General features: G+C 41.2%; 1 protein-coding gene across 1 annotated transcript in view; it reads right to left on the bottom strand.

Annotated features, from left to right (window-relative positions):
• Positions 1-14,003, bottom strand: part of RYR3 (ryanodine receptor 3) — a 775,913-nt gene that overhangs the window by 88,600 nt on the left and 673,310 nt on the right. Inside the window, exon 66 of the mRNA XM_006831810.1 lies at positions 6,847-7,167. Within this exon, the coding sequence (XP_006831873.1) occupies positions 6,847-7,167 (321 nt within the window). The remainder of the gene's footprint in view (positions 1-6,846; positions 7,168-14,003) is intronic.

The following is a 14,003-nucleotide window of genomic DNA, read 5'->3' as shown; positions in this document are numbered from 1 at the left end:
AAAGAGCAAAGATGTCAGCTTGAGGACTAAAGTACACCTGACCCAAGCCATGGTATTTTCATAATCCCAGAGGCATGCAAAAGCTGGACAGTGAATAAGGAAGACCGTAGAAGAATTGATGCCTCTGAGTTATGGTGTTGGAGAATACTGAAAGTGCCATGGGCTGCCAAAAGAATCAACAGATCTGTGTTGGAAGAAGTGCAGCCAGAGTGCTCCTTGGAGGCCAGGGTGGCCAAAGTTCACCTCTCAGACTTCGGACATATTGTCAGGAGGGACCCGTCGCTGGAGAAGGATATCATCTTTGGTAAAGTGGAGGGTCAGAGAAAAAAAGGAAGACCTTCAGCGAGATGTACTGGCAAAGTGGCAGCATCAATGGACTCAAGCGTGGCAACTGTGAGATTGGCCCAGAACCAGGCAGTGTTTCATTCTGTTGTACATAGGGTCCCTATGAGTTGGTACCAACTCGATGGCACCTAACAAGAACAACAACAACAAGGGCAGCACTCAATGTCTGTCCTTGATCTTCCCCCTGGCACTTCCCTCTCAGGAAGACATAACTGGGACGACCTTTAGGCGAAGGCTCCTATTTCTACACTGCTTCTCTAGGTCATGGAAAGCCATTCTGTCCATGAACTCCACATGCATGCATGCAGCATGCCACGCCTCTTAGCTCTTCATAACAGACTATCTTGTATCACTTATTATGACTTTTATGTTATTCTTGGCTCCTTAATCACATTAGCAATGACTTGAAGAAAGTCTTTTGTTCATAATAGCTAATGCTGTGCTGAGCCAAGAGTAGGCATTCAACATATGCTTACTGGTTATTTTGTATATAAATCTGTTGTTAAAAACTCAATAATCCAAGTAGAGTTCTTAGCTCTGTGGATAGAGAATGATCAACATGCTGCCTGGCGGCTTCACTGGATCTCAAGGAAGCAAACTGGGAACAACTATAAATGAATGCAGAGGATGGGGTGATCACTAGTAGAAACGACAAATCAGTGGGACTAGGAATTTGGCCTTCACAAAGACAATAAAATCTGCATGTCTTTTCATATTTCTTAAACAGAATAGTCCATTGGTTTAATTCATAATAAAGATCAGAATCAGAACGATTATAAAACAAAACAAAACAAAAACCCAGTGATTTAAACAAAATGAGTAAGAGCCAGGAATCACTGACACTGTGCCTTTAAGTATGTATTTCGGAGTGTCTTTAGGATGTTGTTGTTAGGTTCTGTTGAGTCTATTTTTATTCACCGTGACCCCATATGACAGACATGTGTGTATGTGTGACCCCGACGTGACTTGAAGTCTCATAGAGTTTTCTAGGCTGCAGTCTTTAGAGGAGCAGACTGCCAGCTCTTTCTCTGAGAGAGCTGCTAGCTGAATTCTAATTGGCAACCTTTCCAGTAGCATCTGAACACTTCAGCATTGTTAACCTTTACAGCCTAGCTATTTTTCCTGTAAGTTTCATTTTCCCTTATTTACTTTCATTACAAATACAGCTTTAGAAAGACAAGACTAAGGGGGTCTTTGATGCTATGCATTAATGAAGACATCACTGTGGGTGCTAGGATGGCTATTTCACATGCCATCCATCACTGAGCTGTGGCTTGGTTTTAGTGCTCTCATCACAGTAACTACACCTCATATGATTGGGGTTACTATGTAGAATCGACTGTATTGAGTCAGAGAAATGAAGTGGCCTGACTGAATGAGATCAATTTTCACCTGTGGAATGACAGTCAGATTTGCTTCAGTGCCTCACGTACTATGGCACCTTTTCTTGCTGCACCTCTAAGGGCTAAGGAAGCCATCCTTTGATCCAATTAAGATCTATAATGTAGTATTCCTCAGTAAATTGCCTTAAGGTAAACAATATTCCAGGGCTAAGGAGTAAGAAAGGACAATCAATTTATCTACTGTTATTTCCAGGGAGGCCTATAGTGTCTGACAGCTGTAAGACAGCTGCCACCACTCATCTGTCAGTCTGTCACACTGTGGTGGCTTGTGTGTTGCTGTGATGCTGGAAGCTATGCCATTGGTATTTTAAGTACCAGCAGGGTCACCCATGGTGGATAGGTTTCAGTAAAGCTTCTAGACTAAGATAGACTAGGAAGAAGGAGAGGCAAACCACTTCTGAATCATTGCTGTTGTTAAGTGCTGTCGAGTCTGTTCTGACTCATAGCAACCCTGTATAGCGTTTCCGAGGAGCAGCTGGTGGGTTTGAACTGCCAAGTTTGTGGTTTGCAACCCAGTTATCATCCACAGTGCTATACCATAGCTGTCAATAGAAGAGGGACATTGTCTAATATAGTACTTCATGTTGGAAGGCACTCAAAATATGACTAAGAGCTGCTTCCTCACAGTACAGTTGACCATAATGACATGAATGGAGCAAAGCTTTGGGACCTTCATTTGCTGATGGGGCACAATGACAAGAAACAACTGCAAACATCTATTAATAATCAGAATTGTGAATCAACTTTTATGAATCTAGGAAAATTGGATGTTGTAAAAAATGGGATGAAATGTATACAGATTGATAGCCTAGGCATTAGAACAGGTGTTGACCATTTTGAATCAGACAGTCATAAGGTTTACTATACTGGGAATGATAAATTGGAAGGCAATGGTGTCATATTTATTATCAAAAAAGAGCATTTCAAGATCTATCTTAAAGTATAATGCTGTCTTTGATAGGATAATATTCATAGGCCTACAAGGAAGCACAGTTAATACCAGTATTATTCAAATCTATGCACCAACCAGTAGAGCTAATGATGAGAAAATTGTAGAATTCTACAAACTTCTTCAGTTTGAAATTCACCTAACAGGCTGATGACTGGAATGTGAAATTAGGAAATAAAGAAGGTGAATCAGTAATTAGATACATTGCTAATTGTTGGTGATTGGAATGTGAAAATCGGAAACAAAAAGGAGGCCTTAGTGATAGAAATGATGCTGAAGATCGCATGATAGAATTTTGAAAGACCAATGACTTATTCATTGCAAATGCTTTTTTCCAACAACATAAACAGCAACTATAAACATGGACCTCACTAGATGGAATATACAGCAATCAAATTGAGTACATCTGTGGGAAGAGATTATTGAGAAGCTCAATATCATCAGCCAGAACACGGCAAGGAGCCAACTGTGGAACCATCAATTGCTCAGATGCAAGTTCAGACTGAACGTGAAGAAATTAAAACAAGTCCACAAGAGCCAAAATATGACCATGAACATATCCCTCTTGAGTTTAAAGACCATTTCAAGAACACATTTGATACATTAGACACTAATGACTGAAGACTGGAAGAGTTGTGGGATGATATCAACAACATCATCCACTGAGAAAGCAAAAGGTCATTAAAAGGGCAGAAAAAAGGAAAGACCAAAGTGAATGTTAGAAGAGACTCTGAAACTTGCTCTTGAACCTAGAGAAACTAAAGCAACTGGAAGAAATGACGTAAAAGAGCTGAACAGAAAATTTCAAAGGACAGCTTGAAAAGATAAAGATTTATAATTAAATGTGCAAAGACCTGGAGTTAAGAAAAAGGAAAAAAATATGCTTAGTGTTTCCCAAGGTAAAAGATCTGAAGAAAAATTCAAGCCTCAGGCTACAATAGTGAAGGAGTCTATGGTGTGGCACTGTGGGTTAATGTGCTAGACTACAAAGACGTTTGAACGGTAAGGTTGTTGGTTCAAGCTTACCAGCTGCTCTTTGGAAACCCTATACAGGGTCGCTGTGCATCAGGACTGACTTGATGGCACTTAACAACAACAATGGGTAAAATAATGGATACAGGAAGCATCAAAAGAAGTTGGAACGAATACACAGAATCACTGAACCAAAAAAAATTGGCCAGTATGTTATAGAGTCCTGGTTTGGCACTATAGGATAAACACTAGACTACTAACCACCAGGTCAGAGGTTCAAACCCTCTAAGCTGCTCCTTGGAAGTCCTATACAAGGTGGGTATGAGTCGGAACCAACTCAACAGCGCTTAACAACAATAACAACATATGATCAAGGACCAATGCTATTGAAGGAAGACATACAAGGGGCACTGACAGTATTGGAAAAAAACAAGACTCCAAGAAAGTAAATTGAAATGTTTTGACAAACTGATGCAGCACTGGAAAGGCTCACTTGTCTATGCCAAGAAATTTGGAAGACAGCTACCTGGCCAACTGATTAGAAGAGATCCATGTTTATACTATTCCAAAGAAAGGTGATCCAGTGGGAATTTGGAAATTACTGAACAATATCACAAATATCACATGCAAGTAAAGTTTTGCTGAAGATAATTTGAAAAACGGTTGCAGCAGTACACAGACTGCCAGAAATTTGAGCTGGACTCAGAAGAGAACTTGGAATGAGGGACATCAGTGCTGATGTCTGACGAATCGTGGCTGAAAGCAGAGAATACCAGAAAGATGCTTCCCTGTGCTTTACAGACTGTGCAAAGGCATTGAGCTGTGTGGATCAAAACAAACTATGGATAACACTGGGAAGAATGGATTTTCCAAAACACTTAATTGTGCTCACGTGTAACCTGTACATAGACCAAGAGGCAGTTGTTTGAATTGAACAAGGGAATACTTACTGGTTTAAAATCAGGAAAGGTACATATCAGGGTTATGTCCTTTAACCAGACTTATTCAATCAGTACACTGAGCAAATAATCTGAGAAACTGAATTATATGAAGAATAAATAATGTGGCATCAGGATTGGAGAAAGACTCATTAACAACCTGAGATATGCAGATGCTACAACCTTGCTTGTTGAAAGTGAAGAGGGCTTAAGGTACTTACTAACGAAGATAAAGACAACAGCTTTTAGTATAGATTGAACCTCAATGTAAAGGAAACAAAAATCCTCACAGCTGGATCAATAAATAACGTCATGATAAATGGAGAAAAAACTGAAGTTGTCAAAGCCTTCATTTTGCTTGGATCAACACTCATGGAAGCAGCAGTCATGAAATCAAAATGAAGACTGCATTAGGCAAATCTGCTGCAAAAGATTGCTTTCAGTGTTCAAGAGCAAAGATGTTATTATTTTTTTTTATTAAATGTTTTTATTTTGGATTGAGTGAAAGTTTACAGGGCACATCATCAGCTTCACATTCAACCATTCATATAGCTTGTTTCATTACATTGATTATTATCCCCTCCATATATCATCAGTTAACAGTGTTTCTCTCTATCCTCTTTAGCTTTTTTTTTTGGGGGGGGGCAAAGATGTTATTTTGATGATTAAGATGTGCCAATACCCAAGTCATGGTATTTTCCATCACCACATATGCATGTGAAAGTTGGACAACGTATAAGGAAGATTACAGAAGATTTGATGCATTTCAGTTATGGTGTTGAAGAATATTAAATGTACCACAGACTGCCAGAAGAACAAACAAATCTGTGTTGGAAGAAATACAGTCAGAGTGCTCCTCAGAAGCCACAATGGCGAGACTTCATCTCTTATTCTTTGGCTAAGTTTTCAAGAGAGATCAGTCTCTGGATAAAGACAGTTGCTTGGTAAAGTGAAGGGTCAGCTAAAGAGAGGAAGACCCCTAATGAGACGGACTGACATAGGGATAGCTACAAGGGACTTAAACATAAGTTATGAGGGTGGTGCTAGACTGAGGAGTGCTTCGTTCGTTCGGTTGTGCACAGAGTTGCTATGAGTCAGAACTGACTCGATGACATGTAACAACATCATAAGGGAGCTCTGCTGGCACTGTACAATAAGACCTGGAATTCTAAACAGCTCAAACCCACTGGCAGCTCCACTGAAGACAGATGAGGCTTCCTGCTCCTGTAAATACTTACTACAGTCTTGGAAACCCTATACACAGAGCCACTGTAAGTCATCATCAGCTTGATAGCATTGGCTATTAGCACACAAAAATGTAATTTTCATCTCAGTTAAAATTCTGTGACAGGAAGAGAACAGGAACTTCTCTTCCTTGGTCTTGTGGAGAGGCATTCTGTTTTTTGGTCTACGATGGTAAACTTCCTGTATTGGGCAAATAGGTCATTCAGAAGTTTGCCACTGTGTTTGATGGTCCATTAGATGACATGCCAGAAATTTTCTAGTTAACTCCTCTGTCTCAGCTGTATCTCCGTGACAAGCAATGACTTTGCCTTATCTTCCCTGTCCTCACAGCAGACACTAAACATTCACCATTTCCCAGTTACAGAAAGTGTGGTTATTCATTTCTCAAGCGTCTCCTTTTTTGAGGTTGCTTCAGGAACAAAAAAAATCAGCTAACTGAATTCATTAAGAGTCTACTGTAGACAAAGAATTTTAAAGGGCTACAAAAGAATTTTTAAAAACCCCAAACCCAGAGTGCTGCTACTGTAAGCCTATAGTAGAAAACAACAACAACAAAAACAAAGTAAAATACAAATGGATAGTGGCATTAAGAAGTTTATAGCCTGTTCCTGGGGCGAGTTTTATGCATGTGAAAAGTAGGCAAGATCACTTACCAAGGAAATTATGGACAATTATTACAGTAAGAGCAAACGGGGTTGTTAAGCATCAAAAGCAAATAAAGGAATGATCATCAGAGTTGGGTAAAGTGTCATCATAAAAGACTTCCTGGAAATTTGAAGGGCCTGGATAAGTGGGAAATGGGACATGTGGGTCTGTCCCAGAAAGTTCTGTAAGGTGACAAACAGAATCTCTTTACTTTTGAGCAACGAGGGGGTAAAAAAAACGCTTTAAAGACAGATTAGCATTTCCTCCAAATCATCATGGTGTCAACAAGAGAGATGAAAACAGAACCCAGGCATCTTGGACCCCAAGTGAGAGAAGGCAGCCATGTTACCTGCAATGCGCTTCATCCAGGAGGCCTCGTCGATGCCCAGGTTGTTGTTGATGATTTTCAGAATATTACCCAGGATGACACTGAGGTGTTCGGAGGTGACCTTGGTGCAGCAGGGTCCTGAACTGGGGGGCAGATTCTCAGTACCCCGCTCCCACCAGTAGGACAGGTAGTTGCAGAGCATGGGCAAGATGACTTCGATGACATGGGGCATCTCAGTATACCGGGCCCCTGACTCGGCCAGGTCGTTGATTTCCTTCATCAGGCCTTCGAGTTGGGGGATGTCGGGACACATCTCTTCCACAGTGTCTGGCATCCCCAGAACTGACCAAGAGGGCACAGGAAGAATAAAGGGACAGTAATTCAAATGCACAGATGGTGTAACCTCTCCCTCTTCCCCCTTTTTCCTTTGGTCCTTAGATATAGGCGTCTGTACCCAGGCCTATTAGTGGGCAGTGGATGTGAAGGAGCTTCCTTCCTCCAACTGTCTGTGAAAAGATTTCAGCTTCCTGAGGGTATCTATCGTTCTAAATGTCATACCCTTTGATTCTGAGTCAATTTTGACTCATGGTGATCCGATGTGTTACAGAGTGGAACTGTTCTGTTCCATTGGGTTTTCTTGGCTGCAGTCTTTACAGATCCCCAAGTCTTTCTACCTGGGAACTGCTTGGAAGCGATGGTTTCAGTTGCCAATCTTTCAGTTCTTAGTTACATGAGAACTATTTGTACCACCTGCGATCTTCCTACATGACATATTGGGTAAAACAATGAAACATATGGTTAAAGGAACATAACAGAGTTATGGCTGAGGGCCATTTCATAAACATTTAATTTAATAAAGCTAATCTCCAGCTTCCATTGCTGCAAAGACAGAATTGGAGGAGAAAAGGTTGGTTTTTCTTGGCAAGCATGGTTCAATCACCTGAATTACTGAGTCATATCTGTACTAGCCCAAAAAGTAGAAAAGAAAACACTCTAATCAAATATCCTATCCTCTGGACCAAGAACAACACAATTTTCCATCTAGCTGAAAGTTAGAAAAAGAAAACCACCACCCACAACAAAAAAAGTTGCATGTGTTGCATTATGGATTTCCAGCAGAAGTTGCTGATGACCTGTGGTAACCTGTGCCAAGATTTCCTGTCAATCATTTACAGCTTTCTGTTTCTCAAGGTTTCTTTTGAAGAAACAGTGATTTAGCCCTAGCTTTTCTTCAGACCCAATAACTCAGGTCACTTCACTGAGTAAGGACAGACAGAATGAGGTGGCAACAGATGGAGCACACCATTTAAATCAAGGAGGGCTGTCAGATACAAGAATCAGGAATAGAGCTGGCAAAGGATTATTGGTCCTGTTTCCCCTGAGGTAAAAGAACTGCTTCCTGCAACACAGGATGGAAGTATCCCCAGTTTCCTGACGGGGGAGACCTCTAAGTCCCACCTTGAAGATAACAAAGGCTATGAGTGGAGGGGCGTGGGATGGTTCCAAGTTGAGAATCCAAGCCCAAAACTTTCACACATGCATCCATTCACCGAATTGCTCTCTGCAGGGTCTGGCTGTGCCCAGGGAGTTTTTCAGGGAGGCAGAGAAAGTACAGATTTCACCTTGGCCCAAATTTCTCAAACTGGAGTAAAGGATCAGGAGCTAGGGCATCTGAGAAGCCACAAGAAAAATGGGCAGATGTGGGGATATTGTATTGTACGCAAGGACAGTAAGATGCAAAGATCTCAGGGATTTTAAGGAGAAAATGGGGAATTTTACACAACATTTTAGGTTTAGTGAATTAGTTCATGTCTACCGCAGTTCCTTTGCCATTGGGGCTATGACTGGCTTTTGGTCTCTCTTCTCTAGATTTTAGGTCCATAGGAATTGTAAGATTGACAAATATGAGGGACTGCAACAAATTCCATAGCCTTTAGGAATACTGGCCAATTAAGAGGGAATTCTCTGGTGGTGGCACTTCCTGGAGCAGAGATTTAGAGCAACAGTATCTTGGCTATCTTTGAGAGAATGAGTCTACAGCTGAGACATTCAGTTCCTCTGAGATTGCATGTGCAGTTATGTGGGAGTGGTCATACAACATGATGAATATAACTGATGTCACTCAACTGTACATGCAGAAAATTGGTAACATGGCAATATTTCTTGTCATACACACATGTATATACTCCTGGTGTGGCAATGTAAGGCCAGCACTGAACTGTGAACCACAAGGCCGGCAGTTCAAACCCACCAGCTGCTCCTTGGAAAATGTACAGAGTTTCTGTGAGTTGGGACCAACTCCAAGACACTTAACAACTATATGTTGTTGTTGTGGTTATGTGCTGTGGATTCGGTTCCGACTCATAGTGACCCTGTACAGGGTTTCCAAGGTGCTAAATCTTTACGGGAGCAGAAAGCCTCATCTTTCTTCTGCGGAACAGCTGGTAGTTTCGAACTGCTGACCTTGCAGTTTTGCAGTCTGATTCGTAACAACCACACTACCAGAGCTCCTTTAACAACTATATAAATATAGATATATAGATATATAGATAGACAGACAGATAGATAGATAGATACATAGATAGATAGACAGACAGACAGACAGATAGAGTCCTGATGTGGTGTTGTGGGTTAATGCACCAGACTGCAAAGCTGTTTGAACTGCAAGGTCAGCGGTTCAAGCTCACCAGCTGACCCTTGGAAACTCTATACAGGGTCACTATGGGTTGGAACCAACTTGACAGCACTTAACAACAACAACACAGTCAAAACAAATAATGACAACAACAAAAACCAAGTCACAGACACAGAGTTGCCTTACTGGTATGCAGCAGACCCAATGAAGACTTCTAGTTACTATTGCTGTACATTTTCCTGTTTTTTTTTTGAAAGCGGTCTAAAGATTCCACACACCCTGCCTTCCCCCACCCCCGGCCCTGCCCCACCTTAGAAGCCAGAAATAGACCAGTGTCCTTCAAAATCAAAGGATTTAAAAGGACAAGTAGCATATAAAACAAGGCAGTGTGAATTCCTGTCATTCACAGCAGAAGGCAGGTATCCAGGCTAGACAGGGCACACTACCAGTGCTGACCATTTGCAAAGGACAAGTCTGTCCTGTATCTTGCAGCAGAGCAATGGCACTTGGTCTTGGGTGACATCAGCATGGGAGTCTGGGTGACATTCGCACACAAAAAAATCACTGTAACCAGACCCTCTCAGAGTAAACAGGTAAGACAGAGAAGTCAGGTTTCTGTGTTGGGGCTCTACACACAGCATTATGTCAGTGGCTAGGTGCCATTTAATTTTATTATTATTTGCTGTAAGATTATAATAACAAGGGCTATAGGTGTGTGTGTTTTAAATGTCACATAGACATTATCATAGGCACTTTTTCCCCCTACCTAAGAAAAACACAGAACTGCTTGACATTGCTATACTGAAGTCATTATAATGACCTTTGAAAGTTATTTATATGTAATTGGTCCTTGAGTGGAACAAACATTTATAGTTCAAAAGATGTTTTGTACTTCAAATGCCACATAATGAATCCACAGCAGAATGGACTCTGCTGTGCTGTTTACTTGAAAAACAGCCTCAGCTGGGTCCTGTGATGAGGAGGAATCATTAGGTCACACTGTCTTTTCTTTGAAGGAGCCCTGGCAGTGCAGTGGTTAAGAACTAAGCTGCTAACTGAAAAGGTTGATGGTTCAAACCCACCAGCCAAACCTTGGAAGAAAGATGTGGCAGTCTGCTTCTGAAAAGATTTATAGCTTTGGAAACCCCGTAGTGAAGTTTTACCCCGTCCTAAAGGAGTCCTGGTGTGGCGCTGTGGGTTAATGAGCCAGACTGCAAAGCCGTTTGAACTGCAAGGTTGGTGGCTCAAGCTCACCAGCTGCTCCTTGGAAACCCTATACAGGATTGCTATGGGTCGGAACCAACTTGAGGGCACTTAACAACAACTACAACAACAACAAAAGGGTTACTATGAGTTGAAAGGAACTCCATGACAATAGGGGTTTGGCTTTCGGTTTGGTCCCTTCTTCAGTGGTTCTCAAAATGTGGTCCTTTGAACAGCAGTATCAGCATCACTGGGAAATTTGATATAAATGCAAATCATGTACCCCACTCCGGGCCTCCTATATCAGCAATTTAGGGGTGAAGTCTTGTGACTTTGTTTTAATAAATCTTCCAAGTAATACTGACGCATGCTTTAGAACTTTAGGTTCTCTAGTTGAATGACCCTCCCAAGAAGATAACAGCAGAGAGGGTAGGTAACCTCTTAGAACTATAGGCAGATGTTGAATATCCTGTTCCTCTGGTCAAATATGTCACAGGGGGTATGGACAGTAAAATGGATGGTGACTAGGAGGCTTTGGTTGATCCAGTATTCTGATTAGTAGACCACTGAAGCTGCAGGATAAGCAGTGGACTATTAATCACAAGGTCAGTGGTTCAATTTAGTAGACCACTGAAGCTGCAGAATAAGCAGTGGACTATTAATCACAAGGTCAGTGGTTCAATTCCACCAGCTATACAGGGTCGCTATGAGTCAGTATAGACTTGATGACACTAATAACAAAGAATTAGCTTTTTTTTTTTTTTTTAGTAATTTGCATACAGCAGTATTAAACCTTTTCTATGAGTCTGTGCAGCACTGTAGGATAAGCACTGAACAAGGTTGGAAGTTCCAACTCACCAGGCTGTTTCTTGGAAACTCTACTCAGGGTCCTTCTCAGTTGGAAATGACTCAATGGCACTTCACAATAACAACAGGCAACCTGAAACTTGCTTTTGGATTCAGGAAATGCTTCAGGATCTTACAGGGTATTTGGATTACTAAAACCAATAAATTTATTGGCAAATCACCAAGTTGACCGAAGGCTTGTTAAATCAGTTCATACCCTATTTCCAAACTACAGGCTCACATAATTTGTCACTATACATCTCTCCCCGCTTCTCTATCCCTCAGCATACCCACTTTGTATAATGAATTAAATCTACTTTCTTAGAGCCCATTAAGCCATCATTGCTGCAGGTATCCTGGTTGCCACAGAATACATATTCACACTACTTTATCCGAGTTAGTCACACGGTCAGCATCCACTCTATGCTGATTAATCGAATGAGGAAACATGGGTTCAGGGGATTTGGGCATTGAGTCCCACAGTGTATCATGGGAAGATTAAGTACCATGCCATCTGTAATTACAATCTTGCCTCTTTTCTACCTTGTAGAGGATGAATTGATTGATACTTAGTTTTTATTTTGGAAAGTGGCTTACAAAGGCAATACAAACGTATGTAAAGGAAGAAGGAACATTTTTCAAAGAGTCCTTGAGAAGGAGAATAATGGGAGAGTTATTCCCCTCCTTTTAAAACCAATTTAGGACTTCCCCCATCTTTGTCCTGCTACTTTACCTCTTAGAACAGAAAAACTGAGCAGTCTATCTTTTGTCCTAGGCTCAATTCTATGCACTGGTTACACTGAGAAAGGGGCACACTATTTCTTGAGTCACAGTTGGGATAGGACAACTGTGTAAATGGCCAGAGTTCTCATAACTAGGCCCATGTCCTTTGGCATTGAGGAACCACACTTGGGCTGGCCTGCTCAATGTCATCAAAGCCTGTTCAGTCATTTATCTCCCACTTCAGCAGCAAGCTGTTACTCAGTTGAAATCATGAGTGGTCAGAGAAAAACAAGGTTGGAAATATATTTTTGTTAGTCTCAAGAAAGAGGAAGGGTGAAAAGAGGTTGATAGGATCAAGGAAGTTTCCACTGACCAGATTTCATTATGGAGCTTTAGAAAGCTGAGGCATCGTGGCCGTGTTTCTGTGTGGGGGAGCTCTGAGAACACTAGTCTCCACTGTCTTCTAGCTGTGCAACAGAATTCTATTAAAAAGCTTTATCTAGATTGTCCTGGACATCATTACTTGGGGGAAGTGTATATCTTTTTCTAAATTAATGACAATCAAGCGGGATTAAAGCTCCCACAGTTTGGCATTCGGCATTCTTAGCTTGAAGGAGCAATGATGACAAAAAAGTACAGCACAAACGTGGGGTTTGCTGGAAGAGTCAGTCTTCCTGGTTTATCTGGTTTGTCAGCTTTCAATGGTGGTAGAAGTCTTCCCTCTACGTCACTTCATGATTCTCACAAGAAAACATCTCTTATCCTGTTAGAGCTCTTTTCCTGGGGGGTCTCAGTAGTTTGAGAAAAGAGGGATACATGGGATTACTAAATGGGATTACTACTTAGTCCATCATGTATTGGATTCAATATTTTAATATTAAGAAAATACTGGTTCTGGTTAGGATTAGCCCTGGTTTTCAATGGTTTATCTAGGTTTTTATTTTTCCTTTCAAAAAAATCTTTATTAGGCTCATGGTTTGGTGATTTTTGCTTTAGGTTATATGGAATCATTGTAGTTTCTTCTAACTGGAGTTCAAATTAGTGTCAATGTTCTTGTTTGAAAGTTTCCCTATTCTTCCCAGTGCTTGTAAACAAGATTGCACTTAATTCACATACAGGTTTCCCCTGCTATCCCAAAGCACAGAGTTCCTACAAAACTTTTTGTAAGCCCAAATAGCATAAAGTGGAGAAGCAATTATCATTAATGCATATGGGACAATTTTTAGAGCATCCCCAGACCCAAACAATAACCTACACATCCATAGTAAAGAACTAACACACTAACCCTAAAATCATTAGTGTCCACAGATCTAGTTCAAAGATAATGGTGGGTCAATGCTGAGGTGCTGAGTGTAGTTCTTGGGGAACGGGTGTGACGATACCATGCTTACTGCTCACAGCATGTGCTGCCTCTCTAATGGTTCAATGCCAAACACATGCCGAATGACAGCTTTACTTTTCACCTATTTTCATAAAAACAAAAGTCCCCTTTGGATTTCTTTCAGTTAGAAAAACAGGTACTAATGTTGGCCTTTTATAAAAGCAAAGTGGCATAAAGCAAACTTTCAAAAAGTAGGGGATACCTCTATGTGGACCCTTCCGTCCATCCCCCAGAGCAAGTTTACAATCCGGCATGGATTCTGTTGTTGTTGTTAAGTGCCACCGAGTTGGTTCTGACTCATAGTGACTCCCGTATAGGGTTTCTGAGGAGCGGCTGATGAGTTTGAACTGCTGACCTTGCGGTCTAGTGCATTATCCTACAGCGCCACAC

Source organism: Chrysochloris asiatica, unplaced genomic scaffold (genome assembly GCF_000296735.1).
Source record: "Chrysochloris asiatica unplaced genomic scaffold, ChrAsi1.0 scaffold00004, whole genome shotgun sequence".
Classification (NCBI taxonomy): Eukaryota; Metazoa; Chordata; class Mammalia; order Afrosoricida; family Chrysochloridae; genus Chrysochloris; species Chrysochloris asiatica.
The sequence above is the reverse complement of the archived record's forward strand: the minus strand, read 5'-3'. Positions and strand labels throughout refer to the sequence as shown.